The sequence below is a fragment of the Ptychodera flava genome, chromosome 9 (assembly GCF_041260155.1).
Source record: "Ptychodera flava strain L36383 chromosome 9, AS_Pfla_20210202, whole genome shotgun sequence".
In the NCBI taxonomy this organism is placed as follows: Eukaryota; Metazoa; Hemichordata; class Enteropneusta; family Ptychoderidae; genus Ptychodera; species Ptychodera flava.
The window spans coordinates 42,224,329-42,246,980 of NC_091936.1; the positions used below are offsets into that span (position 1 = coordinate 42,224,329).

General features: G+C 36.4%; 1 protein-coding gene across 2 annotated transcripts; it reads right to left on the bottom strand.

Moving 5' to 3' along the window:
- Positions 1-220: 220 nt before the first annotated feature.
- LOC139141068 (proto-oncogene tyrosine-protein kinase receptor Ret-like) lies at positions 221-22,482 on the bottom strand. 2 transcript variants are annotated; one of them, XM_070710641.1, is made up of 19 exons: positions 22,348-22,482; positions 22,107-22,212; positions 20,378-20,517; positions 17,303-17,516; positions 16,775-16,903; positions 15,850-16,030; positions 15,323-15,444; positions 14,593-14,718; positions 13,720-13,911; positions 13,109-13,275; positions 12,243-12,405; positions 11,316-11,426; positions 10,601-10,758; positions 8,656-8,778; positions 8,107-8,189; positions 7,847-7,887; positions 6,674-6,770; positions 6,291-6,390; positions 221-1,949 (listed from the first exon to the last, which is right to left on the bottom strand). In XM_070710641.1, the coding sequence occupies exons 1-19, from the start codon at positions 22,444-22,446 to the stop codon at positions 1,899-1,901; spliced, it is 2,403 nt and encodes an 800-aa protein (XP_070566742.1). In that variant the 5' UTR covers positions 22,447-22,482; the 3' UTR covers positions 221-1,898. The 2 variants fall into 2 exon arrangements, with proteins under 2 accessions (XP_070566742.1, XP_070566741.1); XM_070710640.1 differs by having other exon boundaries at positions 13,109-13,278.
- Between the last annotated feature and the right edge of the window lie 170 nt (positions 22,483-22,652).

Consider the following 22,652-nt stretch of genomic DNA (forward strand, 5'->3'; position numbering starts at 1 on the left):
CTTTTACAGAGATTGTTACCATGTCATAAGTGTTTGTTTTACTGGAAAAAAGAGTGATTAGCGCAACTGTGAACTTTTTGCTACACCTGATTCTCTTGAACATAAATACATACACTGTTCATTATAAGACAATTATGAGACAATTATTTTGCAGAGATTTCGATTTACTTGACTGTCATATCAGTTTTATTTGTGCAATAAACAACGCGTATTCTCAAAATATGAGGAAAGCATTGTAAATTTATTGGATTTGATTGGTAAATGGTAAATTCATAAACACTGTCTGAGTGAAACAAAAGTACCTGTGATTACACTGTTAAAATGTGAGTTTCTTTGAAATGTAAAATAGACAAGGAGATATGTAATAACCTAGAAAGATTAAGGTTTTTGAACTTATGATATGTATTATGTGATTTTTGTCTGATTTTGCAGTTTTGAATCGACTTTCGTTAGATAAGTCGATGTAAAACGTTTATGAGTTTTAATGTAACCAAAAAAACCCTAAAAACAAAAACCAATAAACCCCAAAAAAACTGCTTTTCTCTAACGTTTGGCCAACACGAAAGTGCATCCAGATCCATATTGGCACAATATATACAGTATAACCAGCATATTTAAACCGAAATTTTCTATGCTGGTAGTTTAATAGTTTACATATATTCTAATGTTGAAAGCAAAGTCACATTGACACGATTGAAACTAATTTGGGATAATTGGATCTTCATATTTTTTAAACTTCTCAAAACTGTTTGGTGCCCTTTCGTTTAATGTTGCAATATTACAAATTACTTATAAAAACAAATGTATAACGTAAAAAGAAAAGCAGATGAGGCTACATTTGTAGTTGAAATTGACATTACTTCACCATCCAATTATCCCAAATTAGTTCCAATCATGTTCATTACATTTCCTTCTTGTTGAAAATATAATCATTATGATCACAACTGTTAAACGTGAAACAGGTGAATTTATCCTTCAATATGTAATGGTGCAACTCAATAATTGGCTCTTCAAATCTACACATATTACCCTAGCGAGTCGGGTTACAGCTGCTAAAAGAAAGAGAAGTTACTTAACCAAAAAGCGCTGGTACATAGTTCTATCAATTCACTTGTAAGAGACTTGTTATGTTAGATACATGGCAGGCTATTCACATTCAGTTTCTTTATACATGTAGCACACGTGATACAGGTCCTATAGAAAAAAATATCTGACTAATCTGTGTCACAGATTTGATGTAGCAAGCCTGTGACAGATTTGGCAATCATATCTATAACATGCCAGACACAGATCCCTAACTTGCTACTATAATAACGCCAAGTGTAATACAAATTTCAGGCGTGGTATCACATCACGCCTTTTACACCCACTGTTATTTTTGACGATTGCATTTCTTTCTGACTTTAACTCAACGATGATAAGTTCATCTCACACATGTATATACAAAATACTTGCATCCTATAATGATTAAACAGGGGTACTGAAATTAAATCGAGAGAGCTTGGTACTTCATACATGGAAGAAAATGGCAAAATATGGACAAAAAGTAACCTCAGTGTAGGCTCTTTATAAGATGGCAGCTGAAGACGATTCAGAAATTACATGTTACATGTCCACATATTGTTAGGGGGAAACTCAACGGAAAGTGCTGAGCTCGACCGAAAGTTATTTTACAGTGCAAAAGTCATTCCACAGTAGTTCCCATCTTGATTAAGAGTGGAGGAGAGATTCATCCAAATTTCCTGAAGTCTTACTAAAAACCCAGCATACATATCCAGATTTTGTCCGGTGGGATGGCTTTGTTTTAGTCAGAGAAGAATCTTGTAGGGTTTGTGATGCTGCCTGAAGACTGTGTGCTGAAGTTATAATATTGATCACTAAGCAATCGCCGTTATTCGCTAACAGCCCAAAACTTCGATTGAACCAGCGGCTACATCACTGAAGAAAGTCTAAAATAAAAAAAGTGATAGTGGTTAGCGCTATGGTATTTACGTCTACGCGCTCATGTGCCATTTAATATATTTGCATTAAAGCAGCATGTTCGCTCGTATAAGGGCTAATGTACACTTCAGTTGCTGTGAATAGTGACAATTGACCAATCAGATATTATCTTCCGAGCCAGGTGCACATCAGCAGTTCTATAACGCCCTCAGATTATGGACAAAGTCTTTTCTGTCTACGTCCAATTATGGGCAGGTTTCATGTAGAGTTTTCTTTAATGTCAAATTTGTCAACTCTATATGTCCTGTAAAAAGCAAATTTCGGTTGATTAATATTTTGGCACAATTTTAATAATTAATAAGAAAAATCCACAAATCATTGTCACAGTCAAGTATAACGAACGCAAAAAACACAAGCAATTAAAGCAAAACAAACCAGATATGAACTGAATATGCTCACGTGTTTTACAACAGGTTCATTAATAGTAGTACGCTTCTCAGAACAATAAGATATATGTTATCACTAAATGAAGCAGGTTTTTTTCAACATCGCACAGTACTCTCAGATTTTAATCACTAATTACAAAACTTTATTTAATATGCAAATGAGCTGTTAATTAACTTGACACTGCTCAATGCTTCATGGGACAATTAGATATCCATCAGATAAACATTTGTAGCACGTTTTATTAATTTAATGCAGTAATTTTAGAGTAATGTCACTAATTACAAAGTTCATTAAATATGCAAATAATCCCTATATTAACTTGACATTGTTCAATGATTCATAGCACGATTAAATATGTATCAAATCAATATCTGTAGCACGTTTCACCAAAATATGGTGCCGTAATTTCAGAGTTATATACCTAATTACAAAGTTTATTAAATATGCAAATGAACCCTTAATTAACTTTACACTACTAAATGCTTTACAACACAGTTAGATATCTGTCAGATCAGTATATGCAGCAGTTTTCATCACATTTGATGCAGTTATTTCGGAGTTATATGACTAATTATAAAACTTAATGAAATATGCAAATGAGCTAATTATTAACTTGACACTGTTCAATGCTTCTCAGTACAATTGGATATTTATCAGATCAACATCTGTAGCACGTTTCATCAAATTTAACGCTGTAATTTTGGAGTAATTAATTAAATATGCAAATAAACCCTTAATTAACTTCACACAAGTAAATGCTCTACACCACAATTAGATATGTGTCGGATCAGTATCTGCAGCAGATTTCATCACATTTGGTGCAGTTATTTTGAAGTTATATCACTAATTACAAAACGTCATAAAATATGCAAATGACCTATTTGTTAACTTGATTCTGCCAAATGCTTCTCAGTACAATTAGATATTTATCAAAACAACATCTGTACCCAATTTCAATGACTTGGGTGCCGTAATTTCAGAGTTATATACCTAATTACAAAGTTCATTAAATATGCAAATGAACCCTTAATTAATTTCACACTACTGAATGCTTTACACTACACTTAGATATCAGTCGGATCAGTATCTGCAGCAGATTTCATCACATTTGGTGAAGTTATATCGAAGTTATATGACTAATTACAAAACTTCATAAAATATGCAAATGACCTATTTATTAACTTGACACTGTCCAATGCTTCTAAGTATAATTAGATATATATCAGATCAATATTTGTTGCAAGTATCATCAAGTTTGGTGCAGGAATTTCAGAGTTATCTCACTAATAACAAAAGTTCATTAAATATGCAAATGAGAAGGCAATTGACATGACACTCACAGTATCATCATAATGTTCTGAGATTGTCATCTGTGAAAAGTTTCATGAAATTTTGTGCAGTATTTCTTGATATATGTCTACACTGTCATTACCGTCTCCATAGGGAAACCATTGTACGGAAAAAAAACGATATTGCATAACTTCACTAATATGCAAGCCACACTAACCAAAATCTAATCAGTTCTTGCAAGTAGCATATGGTACCTGTGTACCAAATCTGACTTGAATCCGTTCAGGCGTTTTTGAGTTATCGTGTAAACAGACAGACAGACAGACAGACAGACAGACAGACACACACACACACACACACACACACACACACACACACACACACGGACAGACAGACAGACATCGCTATGACATTAGCCCACGTGTTTACACACGTGAGCTAAAAATAGCAGAGTCAAATAAAAAGGAAAGGCGATTCGATCGGGTGATTTCAAAGCGGTGAGCGCTTAATGTGATTTCCGACGCATATCAATCTATACGATTCATGTCGTCTTATAACTGATATTAAATGTGCTTCCAATAGACTGGGATGTAATAACTGCCAGGCCGTGTTTGAGACAAACTGTTCTCTGGAGTGCCTTGAAGGTCTGCAACAAAGATGCCTGCCTCCCATGCAAAGTGCAGTTTAATCTATTAAACGCCAAAGTGTACCGATTAACAAGAACCAGATGCATTGAAGTAAGTACATTGAGTTACAATTGTTTTTGCGCCATACGTCACTGAACACATTTTTAGCTCACGTGTGTAAACACGTGGGCTATTGTCATAGCGATGTCTGTCTGTCTGTCCGTGTGTGTGTGTGTTAGTGTTAGTGTGTGTGTGTGTGTGTGTGTGTGTGTGTGTGTCTGTCTGTCTGTCTGTCTGTTTACACGATAACTCAAAAACGCCTGAACGGATTCAAATCAGATTTGGTACACAGGTACCATATGCTACTTGCAAGAACTGATTAGATTTTGGTTAGTGTGGCTTGCATATTAATGAAGTTATGCAATATCGTTTTTTTTCCATACAATGGTTTCCCTATGGAGACGGTAATGACAGTGTAGACATATATCAAGAAATACTGCACAAAATTTCATGAAACTTTTCACAGATGACAGTCTCAGAACATTATGATGATACTGTGAGTGTCATGTCAATTATCTTCTCATTTGCATATTTAATGAACTTTTGTTATTAGTGAGATAACTCTGAAATTCCTGCACCAAACTTGATGATACTTGCAACAAATATTGATCTGATATATATCTAATTATAATTCGAAGCATTAGGCAGTGTCAAGTTAATAAATAGCTCATTTGCATATTTTATGAAGGTTTGTAATTAGTCTTATAACTCCGATATAACTTCACCAAATGTGATGAAATCTGCTGCAGATACTGATCCGACTGATATCTAACTGTAGTGTAAAGCATTTAGTAGTGTTAAATTAATTAAGGGTTCATTTACATATTTAATGAACTTTGTAATTAGGTATATAACTCTGAAATTACGGCACCCAAGTCAGTGAAATTGGGTACAGATATTGTTTTGATAAATATCTAATTGTACTGAGAAGCATTTGGCAGTGTCAAGTTAACAAATAGGTCATTTGCATATTTTATGAAGTTTAGTAATTAGTGATATAACTCCAAAATAACTGCACCAAATGTGATGAAATCTGCTGCAGATACTGATCCGACAGATATCTAATTGTGGTGTAGAGCATTTAGTTGCGTGAAGTTAATTAAGGGTTCATTTGCATATTTAATGAACTTTGTAATTAGTGATATTACTCCAAAATTAAAGCATTAAATTTGATGAAACTTGCTACAGATGTTGATCTGATAAATATCCTATTGTACTGAGAAGCATTGAGTAGTGCCAAGTTAATAATTAGCTCATTTGCATATTCCATGAAGTCTTATAATTAGTCACATAACTCCGAAATAACTGCATCAAATGTCATGAAACTGCTGCACATACTGACACGACAGATAACTAGCTTTGTTGTAAAGCATTTAGTAATATAAAGTTAATTAAGGGTTCATTTGCATATTTATTAAACTTTGTAATTAGGTATATATCTCTGAAATTTCGGCACTAAAATTTTGTAAAACGTGCTACAGATATTGATTTGATAAATATTTAATTGTGCTATGAATCATTGAACAGTGTCAAGTTAATGTAGGGTTTATTTGCATATTTAATGAACTTTGTAATAAGTGACATTACTCTAAAATTACAGCATTAAATTAAATAAAACGTGCTACAAATATTGATCTGATGGATATCTAATTGTTCCATAATGCATTTAGCAGTGTCAAGTTAATTGACAGCTCATTCGCATATTAAATACAGTTTTGTAATTAGTGATTAAACTCTGAGAGTACTGTGCGAAGTTTTAAAAAAACCTGCTTCATATAGTGATAACATATATCTCATTGTTCTGTGAAGCGTACTACTATTAATGAACCTGTTGTAAAACACGTGAGCATATTCAGTTCATATCTGGTTTATACAGGCCCCATTCGCGGATCTAATGTACAAAGGAAGCTCTGATAAATAAACAACCTTATTAGTTTTCAGGAATGCCTCAAATTCATCGGTTAATTCTTTTGCTGATGGCCTTTCTTCTGGATCTGCTTGCCAACATTTCAGCATTATGGCGTACCTGTGAACGACAATACCCGTTATTGCATGATGACGTAAAGGACATTTGATAAAATAGAGGGCGCAATCTGCTTGAATGATGGGTACAAAAATGGTGTTGATTTGAAGGACAACCGAGGAACAACAATCAAGTTACAGAATGAAGGAATCGTGATACATGATCGTAAAATAAACAACCACGCAGCAAAGCAAATGTCAAAAGCAGAAAATCTGTCATATAAAGAAATGGACGTGCTGCAGCAGAATTTTTGGTTTATGTATTGATTTTATCTCTGTTCACTTACATTTTATCTGAACAGTTTTCTGGTTTCCGATGTCTCTGCCCTTCCAGGAGAAATTTAACCATCATATTTGTCGGAACATTTGAAAAAGGCGTCAGTCCTGGCAAAATATCAGAAATATTTCAAGTACGTAAAATTGCTGGAAACACTCGCACACTTGAGAGCCATTAGTGATATTTTGTACTACTTCTGGAAACAGTGTTAAAATACAAGTTAAACGGCAGAAGGAGGGTGGACTTAATTCGAATACGTTTCATCTACGGACACCTGTCGGAACAGTTGTGGATCTAAACCGTTGTATGGGAAGTAACCGTCTAACACAACATTTGACACGCTACAGCGTAGATGGCGGTATTTGATTTTTAAATGGCAATATTATGTAAAATAGGTCAAACGGCGACGCAAATGGAGTACTTCAGTATGTGATACCAAGAAACTACTGTACCTGCAATTCAGGACTGGCAGTGTCGGAGCGAGAAACAAATACACGTACACGTACAAATTGAGTTTCCGGATAAAAATCCCCTTATGCACGCAGGAACTATATTTTTTGACCTTTCAATCAAAAGTAGGATGACCCCAATTCAACCCAGGTCAAAATTTGCCTTCGCTATGACTCCTCAGTTAACTTAAAACCACCAGTAGTTATTGTTCACGGGTAAAATGATTGCTTGCAAAGAGTGACAGTCCTTAACATTAACTTAGCGACTATATTGGGGTTTTTTAAATGTTTATCATCAAATTTTTAAGCGAGTCACAGGTATGATATATCATTACGCATTTTGATATTTATGACATTGTGGTGTTCATAATCGCAGTTGTTGGTTGGGCATAGCAATCAACGTATGAATTATTTTGTAAAGTGCCACAATGAAACGAAGACTGGTCCTTCGTCTCGGTTTTAGGGCGGTAAAAGTTGTATTTGTCTTGTGCAGAAAGGAAAGGGAAGTCGGTGATAGTAACCCTACATTTGTGCAATAGATAAAACAAACAAACAAACAAACGAATGAACAAACGAATAAACTAAACAGATATTTACATCGAGTATATAACTTCCTTTAAACGACAGCTGCGATGAAACTGAAATGCGTCAAGATATTCTAAACCGTATTTTTAGACGAAATCCCATTAAGAACATATATGAAAAAGAAACATATACCACAGAATTGAACCTACCTAGACTCGCAATCTCCCACAGTAAAACTCCAAATGACCAGCTATAATTTAAAAAGGAAGGTTCATTACAAAACACGGTATATAAAGGCAATGTCACGTGATTGTAAAAACACTAACTTAAATTACGCATCAAAAATTTAGATATGCCCTGAGCATTTTCCATCACAGAGAGGCTATCGAAATTATCTGATGAAGTACGCAAATTGAGCATTCCAGTATTTACGACTTTAGGCACAGAACGAAATTTATGCTCTACATACACGTCACTCTTCTTGTCAAAAACTCCTCGAGTTAGGAACTCCAGTGGCATCCATTTCAGAGGCAGCGGACCTTGGACTTGTGACTGTCAATACGATGGCAAAAAATTACCCAAGTATTTGAGTTATATAGATAAGCTAGAAAACAGCTAAAGGGCTAGATTGGTAGACAGAGTAATACCTAGATAGAATGCTAGATAGATAATAGCCAGAAAAAGTGATAGATTGGGTGATAGATAGAATGATAGATAGAGTTATGGATAGATAAAGTGATAGAGTGATGGAGGGAGTGATAGATAGAGTGATAGTGATTGGTAGATAGTGATAAATAGAGTGAAAGATAGAGTGATAATAGATATGTAGGTAGAGTGATAGACAGAGTGATAAAGTGATTGATAAGTTGATTGACTTAACTAATCAATTTAATCTGTGGGAAACAGATATCACTAGGTAGATAAATGGATGGGCAACTCACATTTAATATTTACAAGTTGTTTCATCTTAATGAAAATGATAACACCAAGGTTAGATCTTACTTTTTTAAATAATTACCCATGCCTCCTTGCAATACTGTCCCGTTTCATATATGTCGCGACTCAAACCGAAATCGCCGATCTTTGCCACACAGTTTTCCATAATGAATACATTTCTACAGGCAAGGTCCCGGTGTATAAACTGTAAAATGGAGAGGTTGCATGCTTTATTAAACGCATATTTCTAATTGCACATCAAGAAACATTAAAAATATAACACACTCCATACACCTGTTTTGATTTTTGTTACCCCACCCTCATTTCAATAAATTTTAAATGTGATTGTAATCAATTGTTGAAATTTTCATTTAAGATTCTACTCCGTACGATGAAACAGTGCTTTCACATTATAGTATAATGTCCAAATTTCGACACCGAGTCAATGTAGTGAATTAAATAGGCTCATCCGGGAACTTTGTCGGACTCACGAGCCCTCTATGTTCTGTTGCCCATGGTTGTCCCGGCCAATGAAACTATTTGTGAGGACAACGTTTTGAACAATTGGCGTGAAAAAAGACACTTCACTCTTGATCGTGTGAAAGACTAGAAAGACGAAATCAGTTGACCAAATTTTGAATGATTGGATTCTTATTGGAATCTTCATTACAGAACATTTACTTTAAAGTAATTCTATGCTGCCAGCTGCCAATAGCAATATATTCCAGCGAAGACGGGAACGGGAAAACTCGATATTTGGCGTCAGAAGGCGGAGACTGACGGATGCAATTCAAGAAAACACTTGAAACTAACTTCTATATACGTTTCTTAGCAGCTCTTTCTGTTCAAAACATGAAACGATAAGGTGAATGACAGTATTGTCACCTGTTCGACGCTGATCGCTTGGTTCATGTTGTGAACTTGCTGACTAATTTCTCGGTTATTGGCCCCTGAGGGTGTTGGGTGACTATTTTCCCTTTGTGATATCACAGGGAATTCAGTAATCTTGTTGTTGTTATTGTTGTTGTTGTTGTTGTTGTTGTTATTGTTGTTGTTGTTGTTGTTGTTGTTGTTGATGGTGATGATGATGACGATAATAAAAAATATTAAAAAATAATTCGTCATTCCTTGCTGTTGTTTGTCGATGTTGTAGATAATTGTAAAAGAAAACTGTAATCGTGACCAAAAAACGACGTAGGTACTAGGTCGCCCAACGTCACTCCCGTCCTATTATACAACCAAGGGTGGAATCGAGATGCCCCTGATCAAGGCTCATCAGCAACCTTCAAGGCCCAGAAAGAAACACCCCATTCACGAGCGATCGATTGAAATGTGCTATCATAGCTCGTTTGCAGGTCGGTAGTTCAAGTGAAGCCCAATTTAGGTCAGTGAGATAAATTTCAGTGCCTATGATAGCACATTTCAATCGATCGCTCGTGAATGGGGTGTTTTTCTGGGCCTTGAAGGTGGCTGATGAGCCTTGATCAGGGGCATCTCGATTCCACCCTTGGTTGTATAATAGGACAGGAGTGACGTTGGGCGACCTACGTCGTTTTTTGGTCACAATTACAGTTTTCTTTTACAATTATCTACAACATCGACAAACAACAGCAAGGAATGACACATTGTTTTTTAATATTTTTTATTATCGTCATCATCATCATCACCATCAACAACAACAACAAACAACAACAACAACAACAACAACAACAACAACAAGAAGATTACTGAATTCCCTGTGGACAGGAGTGACGTTGGGCGACCTACGTCGTTTTTGGTCACGATTACAGTTTTCTTTTACAATTATCTACAACATCGACAAACAACAGCAAGGAATGACACATTGTTTTTTAATATTTTTTATTATCGTCATCATCATCACCATCAACAACAACAACAACAACAATAACAACAACAACAACAACAACAAGAAGATTACTGAATTCCCTGTGGTGATATAGGGCACATGGCCATGTGCTCTCGGGGGCCGTGTATAAAGGCAATAATAGGTAATGACAGACTCTTACCCTCTCCTCTTCCATATACTGCATGGCCAGCGTTATGTCTCGTGATATTTGTACCAGTCTGCAGTCCTCTTGAAATGTTATGGTCAACTTATTGAGATTTTGTACGTAACGAAGTAGGTCACCACGCGCAGCGTATTCAACAACGATGTACTTTGGTTCTGTAAGGTAGCAGGAATGAAAACAATAAAATGTACAAGTTTGTGATAGTTAAAAGTATGTATTTGTAAACTATGGCTATATTTGATAGATGGTGGCCTGCGTCTATACCTACAACACGTGTTTTCCCCGGATAAACGTCAAAAAAGAGTAACAGAATGCATTCTGTTACTCTTTTTTGACGTTTATCCGGAGAAAACACGTGCTGTAGGTATAGAAGCAGGCCATCATCTATCAAATTTCTCTCAAGCTGGCGAAGGCTAAAAGGTATACATTAAATTGTAATCTAAATATGCCCATATATGGTCAAAGAGGCATTCAAAATGCCCATGTGAGAGCGCTGTTTTTAAAAAGCGGCCACCCGCTTAAGATCTGTGGCCTCTCCCCTAGGCGACTGATGCCGTATGTTTGTGGGTTCGAACCCGATTGAAAACTAGCCGTATAATCTGTGATGGGTTAGATTTTTCTCTTTCCATGATAACTGTGGCAAAATTGGGACAGGTGGCAGTATACCTTTAAAAGACACTAGTCTGCACTCGAAAATATTTGAGCTTCTTACCGCCAATCACAACCATTCCGGAAAATCCGATGATATTTGGATGACCATGCAATCTCTTCAAACATGTGATCTCATGGCAAAAGTCACGGTATGAATGCGGGTTGCATCGTGCTACAAGGATGGCCAGGATAACAGTTAACATATTGTATTAAACAGAAATAGACTTTGACACTTCAGTTGCTAACCTTGCCATCTGCCAAGTATAGTACAGTGTCCACCATAGTTATGTCAGTTTGAAGTTTCATAATTGACTCATATTATTTACGTATTATCTGAATAACTTCAGTGGGCTTGAAAATTACGTCGGAAATTAACTATTTGAATTGAATGCTGAAAAAGTAACGATAATTGAGCCACGTATCGATTGGTAAGAGGTGACTCAGGATTCAGATATGATAATTTGTAGCATAGTGTTTGTCTCCCAGACATATCGAATCTTGTCAACAACATAATGGTGTTAATATGTATACAATACTTCTTTCTCATCAAACAAAATTTGGCACACATAATTTTTGTCACGAAACTTGTATCTATAGTAGTCGCCTAGCGTTCATATCTGACGGAAAACAATGAGTGTAATCGTCCAGCAGTAGATTGTTCTTTTGCCAAGCTGGCGGGAAAACCATTCCGGTATATCTGGAAAATGACAAATTTCGTAATGAAGTAGTCGCCTTAGGCCTTCTAAATCGCGTAGTAAAACAAATTTGTTAGCAAGTACACATTTTTACGAGTAGAAATTCACCGATAGACCTCAGTCTGTAACTATGCACTTCCTTTTCCGCGGGGACAAATAAAGATATAGATATCCTCAAGCGTTGTTTTCTGCCCTTTAAAAACATCAAACATCGCGTCGTTCAACATGCATTAAGTGAACTAGAAAGCCAGGAATCTGTAAAACTTTCGGAAACATTTCTAAAGGTAACTTACCTGAGATTAATGACTTAATTGCTACAGCTACAGATCCTTTTCGTCCTCGAAGCTCCGCTAATTGGATTTTTCCAAACTCGCCACAACCAATTTGTTTTATTATTTTTACCTCATCACGTTCAATATTCCATTCAGTGAGATCTGGATATTTATTGAACAGGTCCTACAGCATTGCAGGGTAAAATATGAACAAGGCCGTTAACTTGCTTTCAGTTGCAAAGTATGAAAAACTTTACGCAAATGACTTCCATTAGAAACATTATTGAAAATATAGGTTTTTGCATGTATCCATTGGTTTTGATCGCCGAATTCTTTGTTTGGTGACTTGGTGCCGTAGGATCAAAAATTGCTGAATGGCTGCGATTGAAAATGATACCTGTACTATGGGCAAATTCGATCGATCGATCAATCAATCGATCGATCGATCGATCGATCAATCAATTAATCAATCAATCAATCAATCAATCAATCAATCAATCAATCAATCAATCAATCAATCATCAATCAATCAATCAATCAATCAATCAATCAATCAATCAATCAATCAATCAATCAATCAATCAATCAATCAATCGATCGATCAATCAATCGATCGATCGATCGATCGATCAATCAATTAATCAATCAATCAATCAATCAGCAAAGTTTATAAAGCGCCAAAATCCAAAAGCAGTGTTTTGCTCTTTGATGCTCAATGGCTAAACCACACTGTATGCTCCGGAGAACAAGAGCGTTTTCAGTTGTCTTTTTAACGTTTCCAAGTTTTGGGATTCTCTGGCGTTGATAATAATGTGTAGTCATAAAGTATGTCTATCAGTAATTATCGTTTTATTTTCTGATGCCAGACTGGAAACACTTTAAATTACCTGTATATAATCATCAAATTCTGTATCAACGATCGCCTTGAATCCCTTGCGACCGTTTTGACGACTGACAGCAAATCCAACACATAAGCTTATCAAAATTAGAAGTGACATGATAACAGTGATAATACCAATGTTATCCGAAGTTGGTGTACTCTTCTCTGACCTGTCTGCTAAGTGGAATACATACAAAAATTACGACACACTTTTGAGGAGAGTGTTATAATGTACCTAACGTCACATTCATAAGATTTTGAAAATATGTCAATCCTTCGTTGTTGCCCTTTGCTTGTTTTATTCCTACAGGTATATACTCTCTGTAGCACAGTGAACGTCCACCAGTCCTCAAGCCTTCTCGACCTCCTTCCTTCTCCGTTCTCAAATGTCCTTTAGATTAGTTGTTTTCTGTTTCACACTGCCTGATGTAGCTTCAACAAAATCAATATTGGCGCCTTTTCACGTAAACTCCACTCCTGATCAAATAACGTGGTATATATTTTAAAGTAGAGCGTGAAAATGGACAATTCACCTTTTTATAGAATTCGTCAAAAAGCGCCTTTTGATTTTTCTATTTGTTCGGCTTTTTGTATTGCCGTCTGCATTCATATCCTTACCGCATGTGCACTGTCCAACATCTTCTTTACAGACAAAAACTTCCTCATTTTCACATCTGCACTTGATGTCACAGTACTGTCCACACGTTCCTGCCATACATGTACAGTTACCATCCATAGGATTGCAGGTCGAATTGTTTTCACACAGGCACCTTGACGTACAATTTGCACCAAACCAACCCGATGAGCATGCTGAAATTACATCGACCAGGCAACAAATCAACCGCGCTGTGTATTTCATTTTGCGTTACTTTTATTTTGACTAGCTTAAGGTAACTTAAAGCCAAAATGCTGTAGATTACATATGTGGTGACTTTGAAACCTACATCTCACCGTATGTTTTGCATATCTGAAAGTGATAGAATCTTGTGAATTGATATTCATCTTTTCCAATTGTTACACCGAAATTAATTTTCGGTTATCGACCTCTATATAATGTATGTCATTCTCAAAGTGGTGCAAAATCAACATATAGAGGACTTCATATTTGCCATGGTGACATGCCATGACCTCATGTATGGTTTCTGTCATACTGCTTTGAGTAGCATTTACCCAAATCCAAAAGCGGTTATTGAAATAACACACACAAAAGCAAGGGTACGAAAATAGAGAAAACTATAAGCACCTCTACGTTCCCATATTCTACCATAACCACACGGCTTGGGAGTCGTTTGATATGACATGAACAAAGCATGCTGATTGATGTTTAGTGCCCTTCAGATGATGGTTAGGAAAAAAATCGTGATTTTGTTACCTGCCCTTTGACCTGTCTCATCTGGCCAAAGGTGAAGGTATCATTCAAGCAATTGTCTTTCTGCAGGTAACAAACCATGATCTCCCCTGGCTGTCGTGTTTATTATTTAATTTACTCACCGTTTTCACAATGAGCGCCAGTCCTTCCCGTTGGGCATACGCAGCCTCGATATCGATCACATCGGCCACCATATGTACAGTTACAAACTAAGTCGCAATTTTCGCCGAAATAGTTGTTCTTGCAACCTGTTTGTAAGCCAGTAGAACAGTAGTATATATATAATAATGATTACATCGACAATACTTGATGAGTAATATGTCATGAGCCATACGGCTTTTTTTCGCCACTGACCTTAGTAGTAGTTACAGTGTAACTAAATACGTACCGAGGCGCCCCGGGGACAGAAATTCGGGCTTTCACATTTTATCAATTCTCTTCTGATCTACCACTTGTTGGGGTTCATGTTAAAGCTCTTGGTGAAATAAAAGTTTTCACCGTTTAAGTTTTTCAAAAATCAAAAATTATCATTTTCCCCATCGAGTTAATACAGGGAGAGCGGCTATTTTGAATTTCAAATATCGAAAAATATTGGGTAATTTGTCTCTTTGTTACAACATTTTGCACGATGATGCCTGAGGTTTAGTTCTGATTTGATAAGAGAATTGTCGAAAGTTTCATTTAGGAAAGTTTGAGCAAAGGTTGACGTCTTTCACTTTCGAGTTGCATATTACTTAAACTTTAACATGTCAACTCTATAAACAGCGCCACCACGTGTACCCATACACCTACAATGCATTTATCGTAATATTTACATACTCATCTACTTCATCCGCAATAACTTTTACCTACCTTTGAAAGACAAGAATGTTGTATCTGAAAAGTTGTTGCCTTCGGCATCGGTCACAGAAAATGTGTACGTTCCAGCATAATTATCACTGACACTGTATATAAACAAGTTTGCTATATTGGAACTGAGAGAGAGAGAGAGAGAGAGAGAGAGAGAGAGAGAGAGAGAGAGAGAGAGAGAGAGAGCAAAATAAAAGTAGACAGATAAATATAAAGGCGTAGAACGATAAATATAAAGGTGTAGAACGAAAAAATAGTTAAACAAGACTCGTCGCTAAAGAATAACAGTTACTTCACTTTCTATATCGATGTTTTTCATTTTTGGTTGGTAAACTTACATAATAATAATTCAAACTTTCTTCGAAGGTTCGGGTAGCAGGAGAGGCGGGCAAAAAATTGCAATACTAGGGATGAAAACGACAGTTTCTTTACACCCATCAAACGAAGCCGTCCAATATTGACCAGATGATGACCATAGGGACTTTCAAAGAAAGAAAACTTAAACATAACAACAGCTAAAAGTTTCTTGCCTTAGCTCGATTGACGCAAATGGTTTGTCTCTCGAGCTACTCAAGAATTCTGTTGAACCATTCAGGTACCAGGTTACAGTGTCATGTTTGAGTTTGATGTTATAACCAGTGACTGCTAGCATAAGATATTCCCCGAAGTGAAGTTCTCTGTAATGTGCGCTGAATCGAACTTCGCTGCGACCTGTCAAAACAAAACCATGCATTTCTGAGCGTCCCTTGAACGTGATTTTGGCGCGTTACGATTATACATTTGGGGTTTTGCCTACATTATGTTTATTTCAATAGCGTTTGAAGTAAGGCAAAGGCTAGGGAGTCCCAAGTCTGTGGTCATATAATTATCAAAACAGAATAAATTGAAGGAATGAACCTCAGCAGACTGAAAGGCTAGGTGGTAGGCTGGTGCTCAGATCGTTGGGTGAACGTCTTGGCTTGGCCTGACAGTAACTGCTCAGATGAGACAAGCAAAGCGACTGGGGACCAGTCTAAACTTTTACAACATATTGGATATCTGAACATAGAGTCAGGCACTGTGCGTGTAAAATGATATTATGACGCATTGTTCGTCATTTGTTGGCGTGTATTTCAGGATCAGATAAGAGCGATCGTCTACGGTGTCCAATATAGTCCAGTATTATATTAAAAGGATATTAGTTTTAAACTAGTTATTAGTTATTAGGTTTTTAAAAATAATATGACTATTCTCAAATTAAAACTGTTGCCGTTTGCTAACATCTTTAAAATTTGATACAAAAACAACATATCCTGCAACTTCAAGCGCTTTCTATCGAGGGAAGTCTGATTTTTGTCAGAGTTTCATTACTTTTTTTATTTTCTCATCAAAGTCCGTATACGAATACAATAAAGACGTAATCGGTGTTCTTAACACAGAAGTGAAGTAATAGAGACATTAGTGAATCTCACTCACGTATATCGCATGCCGGTCCTCTCCAACCAGGGCCACACTTACAAGATCCGTCCAGAGTGTGGCAAGTTGCCCCATTTTCGCAAATGCAGATATGCTCACACTGTAGACCATACAATCCATCCGGACATCCTGTGCAATAATTGGATAACATAGAAACTGGGATTAAGATCACAAAAGCGTCGTGAAGAAACCATTTTTTATCAGTCCTGTTTTGTTAGACATGATTTTTGCCATTCCAAGATACAAGTGTTGTATCAAGTTGTCGTTTGAATACAAAATCAAAGGATGTACCAATAAGCTTATACTGTTTATTTTCATGAGAACAGCAGTGTGGATACACATCACTTAAATGACAGATGACTCAGAGCAAGAATGTATTTCATAAAATTAAAGACCTGCAGGTATTTACTGAAGGTGATAAATATACTGCTGAAATGTTGAAACCCAGTTTGACATTTCAGCATTTGATATCCAATTATTTTCGCAGGGGTAGGAACAGTCAACAAACAAACAATCGATTCATCTTACCAAGCACTCTTAATGTTACAATGCTGCTGAACGTTTTTCCCGAATCAAGAGACAGCATTTCGCATCGAAGAGGAGTTTCATCCCGTGCCCGCTGTAGTAGTTCTTCGGTAAAATTCATCCTCACAAATTGAAGTTGCGACTTTGGGGTGCGACTTTGTCGCTTATCTATGAACCAACTTCTATTTTGAAGATGTATTGGTATTTTGTCGAATGTCTGAAAGTTATTGAGTTTATATGAGTAGAATGCAATTAGAAGTCGCTGATGACGATGTTTTAGGGATTGAATACTGTGTGAACATAAACTGGCATTTCTTCCACTCAAATGATCAAAGGATCTGTTCAATTCTCTTAAAGGAAAACATTAGGATCACCTTTTCTGAGCCGTGATGTCTGCCATCACTCATAAGCAGTTACTTGCTGTCTGCGTTGATACAAATGACAAGTAATAGAGCGAAATGGACTCTTCCTAAAGTTTCCCCTATTTTGACTTTTTGATTTTACGACGAGCACCTGATCTATTTGTAGTACTAGTAGTACATCAACGATCCTTATTTCACGCTTTTTCGAAACAAAACGACCAAGCAGTAACGATATGACAATACTTTGGTCGTATGAGCTTATTTTGCGCAGAACTATGAAAAATATGGCTAGTAATCAAATCACATGATAAGAGGGTAATCACTGGATACCAGCGTGAAGATCGACCAGCTTATAATAATTGCCGGGACAAGTCTGCATGCCCCTTGAAGGGTGACTGTCAAGTCAAAAGTATCGTTTACAAGGCCAAGGTATCAACGGGACAAGGTTTACATCGGCCTCATTGGTAACACATTAAAGAGGCACTCCGCTAATCACATGCAATCGTTCCGTAACAAGAAATATCATAACTGCAGAAAGTTGTCAAACTTTGTTCGGTCTTTAAAAGACAAGAACCTGGTCTTCGACGTCTCGTGGTCAATCACTGACAAAGCATCGACTTACTCTAGCATGGCAAGCGATGTAATCTTTGTATATCAGAAAAGCTACCCATTATCAATGCTGACAAATCTACGTTGGTAAACAAACGCTCTGAAGTATCATTTATCAAATTTTAACACCGCCTGCAAATACAATGGTGCGTCCCAAACATATAAATATATAGAATGTAGAGCTAAGAATCCTTTCACTTCTGTTTGAAGATTGCAGGATGCATGAAACTTAAGTAACATATATTATTACTTTCTACTTGAAGTAATTTGATTATTTATTTATTACGCTCTGCTTTCCGAATCGATCACTGTAATTTCCAACAAGGACATCTGTATACCTCGATATTATATATTATTACTTGAATACGTAGGTTTATGTGCCCCCGAGAGCAGGTGACAATCTGCCCGACTCTAGGAGGGCAATTGTCTCCTGCTGCGAGGTCACATAAAACTATATATTCAGGTAATAATATATTTATCACAGGCCTCTTCACAGTTAACGCTATATGGCATTTAGTTACATCCAGGACAGATGTCACTCGCTCGATAGTTGCTCTAGAAAGGATTAGGCACATTTATAGCTTCCATGCTATGGCAACAGTACCAGTAATCATGAGCACATACTTTTATTATGACCTGATTTAGAGGTGTCAAAAATATACCCAATGCATGGCCGTCGGTTGAATGTGTACCTCGAAAATGGCTGCTATGGAGAAGTAGACTTCGCCATTGTATCGAAACAGTTTACCTCTACTGACGTAGAAATGTGCCTATGACTGCATGATCAAACTCGATCAAACTTAGTACACTTCGAACCGGCTGTGTCATGTGTCCGCGTGGTTTAAACTGTACCTTGCATATCGAATCTACCACTGTGACTTGTTCTATGCCTGTGAGTTGCCATTCGATGTTTTCGCACTTTCTACGGGAGGAAACTGAAGTATTGTTGGCTGAGAACATTGCAAATTCAAATAAAGGTAATACAAGTTATTAAAACTAAAGATTGAAAGATAAAATCGTCAGAACGGTTCAAGATTTTGAAAATTAAGTATAAAAGACCATGCTGAATTTTGACATACATGTGCTTGTCGGTCTCTAGCTTTCATACTGTCAGAACTTCTGCATGGTTTTTATAAATATTACGTTTTGACGTCAACGTCAGAAATTTTTTCGTGTTGAATTTTACCATTCTGTTACCTTTGAGTCATGCTTTCATCGCAAGTTTTCTGAAATGTGTCAAAGACGCTGAATGCAACTCGTCGGAAGTTCGAAACTCCGCAGGCAGGCAGTTAGTCGACGCAGTAAGAAATAGCCTTGGATGACGATTGAAAAAAGTCTGCCAGCTTCGTCAGTTCTACTTCAAATCGATAAACTAATTAAAAATGTTCTTCCAGACATTGATCAGTCTTGTCATTATGAACAATGGTAGTTGAGATTGGTCAGCAGTTACATGTGTGTTACAAATTACAGACATGTGTGGGTCACCGAGACATGCGGGTCACCAAGAAAGAATAATTTATCGTTGTTAAAGGTTTGCCGTCGATATTTTGAAATTTGAATAATTATGAAAAGGATCCACTGCATCGTTCAACAGAGTACTGTACGAACGACCGTGGGGATTTAGATACTCTTCTTTTCTTCAATCTGTGAAATTCGCTACCTATACATTACTCATAGACCCCCGAAAAAATCGTGGAGTGTGCATTTCACGCAATTGTAATTGCAAGCGCTGATCACTTAACAACACGGTACTTTAATCGGTCGATACACACTGCCCCAAAACAACCCTTATCAGATCATTAAATCAATCAGTCAACATCTCGCGATATAGCAATGATGTGAAAATTTTCTCACGTCATCAGTATATCGCGAAATGTTGACCGATGGTTTTAATGATAGATCCTAAAGATTGAATCAATTAATCGCGTGATAAAGTCAACACGATGTCTACTTAAGCAGGTTTTATTGAGTTGCAATATTCATATTTATATGCAGCTTTGGTGTCGTTTGAATTTGCTGTCACATTATATAAACATGGCATCATGTTCATTGAAAAAGGAGTTAGCATTCGCTTACGCTTTAGCTCATATACTTGACTTGGCATTACCTCTATGACTTGGATGTGACCAGCGACAAATTCTTCGGTTGTGCTTTGTTCAACACACTTGCAGGTCGTGATATTATGGGAATAATTGCTGAATAGCGAATTGTCCAGGCCGTGCATATTAATATACAGGTCTGCCGCACCTGTCAATTTGTAAAATTAAAACAAGACATTTACAATTAGGACTCTGGACGTAAACGTTCTGCCACAACTGACGTTATTTCAATGCAAAGTTTGTGTGTACCTTACTAGAATGACTAACATTGCAATGATGAAAGTCAAGTGTAAAAATATCTTTGCAAGAACCTGCTTACATACGTTGTAGTGAATCCCCATAAGCTCAATTGTAAAGCATTTGACATAAGGGAAAGAAATTCTGGTCCTTGACATTCAGAAAGGGTGATATGGTGACGCGATGTTTTTCTGTTTTAGTTTCCCCTTCTTTTTTCCTAACAATGCTGGTTTGGCACTATTGATGCAACAGTTATTATCACTGCTTGCGCAATACTTCCGTTTTCTTTTTAGCATTTTTGGACATGCAAATCAAAGATAGCTGTACTGACGGGTATGTACCCCCCAAAAAACAAAACAAAAAACAAAACAAAACTTGACGTGCAGGTTCTGAAATGACGCGGGCGGTGTCCAGAAACAGTCTTTTTTTGTTTATCCAGTAACTTTATCAAAGTGTTACATTCAATCTGTTAATTAGAATTAATTTAACATCGAGCAATGACTATTCCCGTTAATTTCGTATTGTTTGAAAGACTTGGTTTTACAATGACAAAACAGACGATACAGTTAAGATTGTCGAGTTAATCAATGGAGCGTACATGTATGAAGACACTTTAGCTCCAAGAAAGCAAATGAAGTTCTCTCACAAGTCACCCCTACTTTATGATATATCTACCATTAAATGTGAATAGGTAAAAAAATACCGAATGAAAACAATGACAAGCAATTAAGGGGTGCAGCACCAAACACCTATTTTGCTCAAAAATCACGTTTTTACAAATATTCATTCGATTTTAATTAATAAGTTAACCCAAGATTTAAATGTTGGTGGGGTTCACCTTTTAGCTTGTCAATCAGTCGTAAGTTTCGTGATAAAGAGGCGTTAATTTATGCAAATCACCTAATTTCGTGTCTTTTTTTTCCGCCCAATTTCAAAATTTCGAAAGAATTTAACTTCACTCTTGCTGGGTCAAATTTTCTGAAATTTTCACATTATGTTCTTTACATACTCTTTAAAAGAACAACTATTTTGTTTGGCAATAAAGTTCTTACATTTTGAATAAGAGGCATTTGAATTATACCAATCATGATTTTAATCACCTTTTTTGAATGTCAGTTTTTCAACCCTTGCCATTTTTTAATGAGGATAGATAATGCAAAATAAAATACTCGTTTTTTAACATAAACTCTTCTTTCAAGTTAACTATTACATTTCAGAAAATAGTGTCACGTTTTTGACTTAAATTAATTTTTATCATTAATATTAAAATTGAGATTTTTACCCGAAATATACACCCACTTCATCTTTCGAGTAAACTACTGCTACAATACTAAACTTTAGGGTCTCTACTTTTTGAAAATATATAGTATGAGGGGGTTTCCTTGTCATCTTTGATGAGAAATATTGCTTTGAAAAAAAACTCTGTTGGCAACATGCAGCTCCACCTTAACAAAGAAATAACGCTTCATTTAATCAACACTCGTATTGTAGGATACATACATGGATTCAGAATATCTAGGTATACTCTCTCCTTCCAGACCATCGGAGTTGATACATCAATTGCAATTTGCGCCTCTTCTCCGATCAAAAATTCAATATAGGAAGACTGCAAGAAAACATGAAGAGGGAGGTATTGATAACCTAAACATGTACAAACAAACAAACAAATAAACAACAGCTATTTTACTTTCAAAACTCACATTAAAAATGTGTTCATTATGTACAGTCTTAAAGTACTTACATGCACGTCGTCCTGAGTACGATCTCTAGCCTTATCAACACGACACAAACAGCAACTTTCATTGAAGTAAAGTGGCCAAGCAGGGTTATCTTCAACCATTACATAAACTCGATGTTTTAAACAGACGTTACTTCTAGCAGTCTACAAAAGCACAATTTTGATAGAAATGTTTGCTTTTACAGTCAAAAAGCAGAGCACAGTGCCATAAATTTCCACAGCTCTGTTTGATTTGTACCAGCGACGTTAGTTGTCTTATAACTATTTCAGTTTTGCATCAATGCAATAATGTGAAGTCTCAAGATAAT

What these genes read in the sequence shown, in the direction of transcription:
- LOC139141068 (XM_070710640.1), bottom strand. Translation starts at nt 22,446, where the DNA reads ATGGTTGAAGATAACCCTGCTTGGCCACTTTACTTCAATGAAAGTTGC. An exon ending in AACATTCTTGTCTTTCAAAG is followed by an intron (nt 14,719 to 15,322) that starts GTAGGTAAAAGT and finishes GCTTACAAACAG; the next exon opens with GTTGCAAGAACAACTATTTC. An exon ending in GTGGGAGATTGCGAGTCTAG is followed by an intron (nt 6,771 to 7,846) that starts GTAGGTTCAATT and finishes ATATTTTGCCAG; the next exon opens with GACTGACGCCTTTTTCAAAT.